Raw genomic sequence first — 5,873 nt, 5'->3', positions numbered from 1 at the left:
CTGAAATGAATGGAGTTTCATTTGATTTGGGCTAGCAGGTTTTAGTTTTTCTGATGGATTGTGAGAAAAAAGAAGAGTTGACACAGGTGATTTTAAACAGTTTTAAAAGTTACCTGTTTAAACAAAAAATCAAGAACTACAAGAACTTAAATACTGTAAAAAAATACCAATCAAAGAAGTCAAAACTGAGACAAAAATTAGTATTGTAGAAGTAAGAAGCATTGTCCTTTCTCCAGGAGCAGCTAATGTCTATTTGAGCCATATTCACTGCTCTAGAAAGAGAAACAAAAGCCTGACCAGTCCCTAGTTCTGCCTGCCTGCCTGGTGCCAGCAACTTCCATACCAAGCCTAGTGTCAGGATCAAGGCTATCTTTATTAGAGAGAGGTGATGTCACACCTGAGGGAGGATTTTGTATGCAAGGGCATATCACTTTCAGGAATTTGGAATTATGATCGAAACAGTAAACCTTTTTTGTTTTCTTTCTTTAATGATTTGCAGGGAAGAACTAAAAGATTAGACTCACCTTGTGTATTTTGTGAACATTCGAAAAACTAGAGCAAAAAAGCATTTTGTATGTTTAGTGTTCATATAAAAGTACCATACACAATGGATGACACCGTGCATCCCTGAAGTGATACCTTGTGTCTTTGACTAAAAGGCTGCCTAAAAACTAAGCCCAGATTTTGTCTTTATACCTCAACCACAACAAGAAAGCTATCAATCAGAAGCCTTCCAGAAATCTCTTTTTTACATTCCTTTTGAGTACAGGGTCTACAGGAGTCTGGCGGAGGAATAAAAAAGGGGACTGAAGTGTGAGCTAGCGCTGGAGAAATGCTTAGTGTATATGGACAGTCTATCAGCCTAACCTCTTGAGGATGTCTATTACTGTGAACTGTGCTGAGGAATTATTGTCTTCATTTTACAGGCTCACAGAACACTTCATTAAAGTCAAAATCGTGCTCCTCTTCCTTTCATACAGGTATCTACAGATACGATGGTTGTCAGAATGATACCATAGAAAACTCTAGTTCTTATAAATCTAAGCCAGTATAAAAGACTATTTAATCATAAACAGTACTGATTTTTAGAGGGTTTTTAAGCCTTAAGCCTAAAGAAAGAGCTTTACCATTTCTATTCCAATGAAGTAAGAAATCTGCAAGAATAACTCCTTAAGGTTTCCCTTAAGGTTAGGATATGGAAATGGAGAAGTAAAATAATGATCCTGAGTCATCAATCCTTGCTATTTAGAAATACCTACCAACACATTATAGTGGATGTGTGGGCAGATAAGAATGCAACAGTCTGCAAAGTAGGCTGAGTAGAAACAATTTTCCTGTCTTGAAGCTAAGCCTTTGTATGCTAAAGAAAGCAAGAGTAATGGATGAAGAAGAGTACAAAAGGACAAACATGACTGTAGCCAGGGGATAATACAGCTGAGTGATGTCTATATGTAATGTGTAACTTGTTAAACAAATGTGTAATACTGGAACACCACCTGATAAAAAATATAGCACAATTATATGTAATTAATCATTTTAGCCAGTTTGAAACCAACGAAAGAATCAAAATCTTTAAAAAATAGTTGGTGATTGCAATTGCTTCTGGGTTTGGCAGAGGTGTTAGAAGTCAATTGTCTTTTCAGAAGGCAGATGCTTAGCCCTTAAAAGTCCTGAATTTACCAAAAAAGATTGTTCTGTGATTAAAATCCTGCTTTATGTCATATCAAAATTACACAAAATGTAAAATGTGTGACAGTTCTCTTTTTTCTGTTAACTGGGGTAACCAAACCAATATGCAAGAATGCTTCATGAAATAACAATCTAGTTCTGTTGCATCCAAAGTAAACACCAGGACTTTCTTTTTCAAGCATCCAACCATCAATGTTTAAAACAGTGCCGTTGTGCATCTTTTTGAAGCCCTAGCTAAATATCCTGCTTTTAGTAGCTACTACTTGCAATGAAGGGGTCTTTTCATTCCAGTAAGAAAATTTGTTTCTTACAAATGAATATAATCTTCAGTCTGATGAAACTGAAAGCTAGGAACAAAGACCATCAGATGTATTATGGAAATAATGGTGATAATTCCAACTAGATGAGCATTCTGTAGTTTCTTTTTTGTCAAAATAGAAGTTACTTCTTTGGTTATCTCATGGATATAATTATAGCCACCCCAAATGCCTAGATGTATCTAGGAACAGTTTCTCCAAGCACTTAAAAGACATCATCAAAGACCTTTTATTTCTTAAGATGTTACTTATGTATTTTATATGAATTAGAAAAGTTTCTCTGTACTTTTGTAAATTATTCATTACAGTAACATAATATTAAACTTTGTTCTGCAGTCAGACGCATAGAAAGAAAAAAACATTTGACCTTACTTTGCAGTGCACAGTGTGAACACGCAACCCTGTAAAAAGCCATGAAAGTTACAACTCGCTTGAGGCCTTTATAGATATTGCACCATTCTTCTTGTTGCAAAGTGGTATATTACAGTTTTGGTAAGTTCATTGCTAACTGCCCTTATTCATTGCAGCTGAAATTTTCAAGAAGTACTAAATCACACCCAAATTTTGAAATTCTTTTGACAAATGCATTTTACAGTAAATTTCCAAACAAGATTGAAAGAGCTGAATGTTCCCCTCAGTCATCTTCCTAGTTTGTTCAGCCTTTTCTCACAGATAGTGAAACTGGTAGATATTTGCTTTGGTCTAGATTATGTTTAACCACAGCTGACTGCTGTCTTGAACTGCAAAGCCCCAAACCAGAGACACTTTTCTAATGCCTTAGAAATCCTGAGTAAAAAATACTTTATGTGGGTTTGCGTCTGACAATTACATTTACTTTTTTATGACAGCATGACATTCCTGTACTGTATTCAGTACAGTGCGTATAAAGCCAACAGGAAATACCTCTTTGTGCAACTCTAACAACATGCTCAAATAGACCCCCTCAAACCTAAACCAGGGAGTGACTGTGGCTTGGGAGGGCACAAAACCCAGCACAATACTATTGGCTTACATCCTGCTTCTAAGACAAATAGCATTGAATTGCCTTACATCCAGTACACTGCCAGTGAACTGTAGCTGTGAAAACACTTGTGCGACCTTTAAAGTATAAAGAGTGTGAGACAGGCTGCTAAACATATAGCAAGGAACTGTCTAAAATAAGATGTGTACAACTCCTCAGATAAGCCAAGTTTCTGCACCTGCAGATGAATAATCCTGCTTTCTGTGATGTTCACTAGTTGTGCAAATACTGATGAGCATGGTCTTCCCTTAAAGTGAATGGAAGAAGGTGAGCTCCCTGTTCCTTAATTCAGGTTAAGCAAGCTACAGATGCAGAGCAGGTGGGGCCAATAGTATACAGATGAACTTGGGTCATTTTTATGAGGAGTTAAATCATACATGGTTGGTTGGTTTATGGCTCCCAGGTAATGATGTCTTTATCCTCAGCGTTATTGCTGTACTTAAGATTAAATGGAGAACTGCCTTCCTAGATGAGGACTAGAAAGCTCAAAATTTGTGGAACTGAAGATCTAATTGCTCTTTTCAGAAAGCAACAATGTTCCACACATGGTTTTAAAAGCTACTTGGGTTTTTTGCACATCTGTTGTGGCTGTGAAGGACTCCAAGCAAAAAAAAATGAGTAAGCAAACCAGAAATGTGTTTTACGCTAACTAAATGCTAAGAATCTAGTTTGTACCTCTATTTTCTGTCTCCTGGGAAGATCCTAGCAAATTATTTCACATTTAATGGTTCAGGAATATAGTTTACAATCCTACTATTTTAGTAAAGTATCGTTATGAACAATATCCAGAAATCGCAAACTGATGAAAAGGACAGTTTAAAAAGAGACAGTAGGTCCCAACCATCCCACTAAAGTTTCTTTAAATGTCATCAGCAGCAAAGGATCTAAAGGCTCCTGCCATGAATTCAGACGCTTCCTCTTGCATAAATGCATTTTTCCTTTGTATAATTAGATACTCCTTTCTACAGAGGGTGGTGAAGGCAATTCTCCCTTCCTTAGTCAATCAAATGGGAAAATAACTGCAATATGGGTAGGCCATTCATAGAGAAAATACCTATACTACACACTATTGTGTAGCAACTTAGAAAATACATAAAACAACACATTCTTGTAATCCCTATAGACTTAATCTTTGTATATCCTTCCCCTTGATACCTGTTAAGCCTGTTAGCATTCCAGTGATAGGTTATAATGGCATAACGGCTCGCCTACCTGGTACAATTCAGACTTGTTTTCTTTTTCCCCTTACTCAATCCAGCTGTGGAGTTAGCTACACTGAAACATATCAACACATGCTTATGCAATGGCTTGCTGGTGGTTATGTTTATTAAAGATTAAAATAGAAAGGTAGGCTATAATTAGGTCACCGCCAGATTTGAAACATCATGCTGCTGCAGACATTTATGGGGTGTTCTAAGCTGAATTGTAAAATTCCTTTCCATACAGACCTATTAGTTCTATACACCTGCTGCTTGCTGACACCATCATCAATAATTCAGTGTTGCAGCTATCTACCTGAAATTAAATATCACATTTTCTTCTTGTTCACAACTATGCTTGCTTTCAGACTTACATCTCTGTATTTTTCTTTTCCCCAGGTAACGCATTTGTGGTGAGCCTAGCTTTGGCTGATCTGGTGGTGGCCTTGTATCCATACCCACTGGTACTCTTGGCTATTTTCCACAATGGATGGACATTGGGTGAAATTCACTGTAAAGTGAGTGGCTTTGTGATGGGACTGAGTGTGATAGGCTCTATTTTCAACATCACTGCAATTGCAATAAACCGGTATTGCTATATATGTCATAGTTTTGCCTATGACAAAGTGTACAGCTGTTGGAACACGATGCTGTACGTCTCCCTAGTCTGGGTATTAACAATAATCGCAACTGTGCCAAATTTTTTTGTTGGCTCTTTAAAGTATGACCCACGCATCTATTCATGTACATTTGTTCAGACTGCAAGCTCCTACTATACAATAGCTGTTGTGGTAATACACTTCATTGTCCCTATCACCATTGTGAGCTTCTGCTACCTTCGAATTTGGGTTTTAGTGCTTCAAGTTAGAAGACGAGTCAAGTCAGAAACAAAGCCAAGACTGAAGCCAAGTGACTTCAGAAACTTTCTTACCATGTTTGTGGTTTTTGTGATTTTTGCCTTTTGCTGGGCACCTCTAAACTTCATCGGACTGGCTGTAGCCATTGATCCTATGGAAATGGCACCAAAAGTTCCTGAATGGTTATTCATTATAAGCTACTTCATGGCCTACTTCAACAGCTGCCTTAATGCAATAATATACGGACTTCTTAACCAGAATTTTCGGAATGAATACAAAAGGATTTTAATGTCACTGTGGATGCCAAGACTTTTCTTCCAGGACACGTCCAAAGGAGGAACTGATGGTCAGAAGAGCAAACCTTCTCCTGCTTTAAACAACAATGACCATGTGAAAACTGGTACCTTGTAAGCATGTAATAGTCAATGCAAGAGTTTGTCATGGAGAAACCCGAGAATACAGTTGTAATGTTCTGATCATTCTTGCTAACTTTTGGGGGCTTTCCATTTGAATGGCACTTTGTGGTTGGAATACCGCCCTCCTGATAAAGCACATTGCTCTGAACTCATGATTTGTACAAGATATCAATTGAAAATGTACTTCAGAATTAAAGGAGCAGGTGAACACAAGCTGTTTGAGTTCTGAGAGCTGAATTCTACTCCAAGACATATGAATGAGGCATTTTTTTACTGCAGCGGGACTTTAGCATTCTTTATACATCAGGTACTTGTCTATGGGTACAGCAGCTCATCAAGGCTGTGGAGTGATATTTTCCTCCCTGATGTGTCTG

At 37.6% G+C, this 5,873-nt stretch overlaps 1 protein-coding gene across 1 annotated transcript; it reads left to right on the top strand.

Annotated features, from left to right (window-relative positions):
- The first annotated feature begins 3,801 nt into the window (after window positions 1-3,801).
- Window positions 3,802-5,635, top strand: LOC104411137 (melatonin receptor type 1B). The gene is made up of 2 exons (XM_010021488.1): window positions 3,802-3,856; window positions 4,626-5,635. Exons 1-2 carry the CDS (start codon window positions 3,802-3,804, stop codon window positions 5,492-5,494), a joined length of 924 nt encoding a protein of 307 aa, XP_010019790.1. The 3' UTR covers window positions 5,495-5,635.
- The last annotated feature ends 238 nt before the right edge of the window (window positions 5,636-5,873 follow it).

Source organism: Nestor notabilis, unplaced genomic scaffold (genome assembly GCF_000696875.1).
Source record: "Nestor notabilis isolate BGI_N333 unplaced genomic scaffold, ASM69687v1 scaffold23550, whole genome shotgun sequence".
NCBI classification, from domain to species: Eukaryota; Metazoa; Chordata; class Aves; order Psittaciformes; family Psittacidae; genus Nestor; species Nestor notabilis.
The sequence above is the reverse complement of the archived record's forward strand: the minus strand, read 5'-3'. Positions and strand labels throughout refer to the sequence as shown.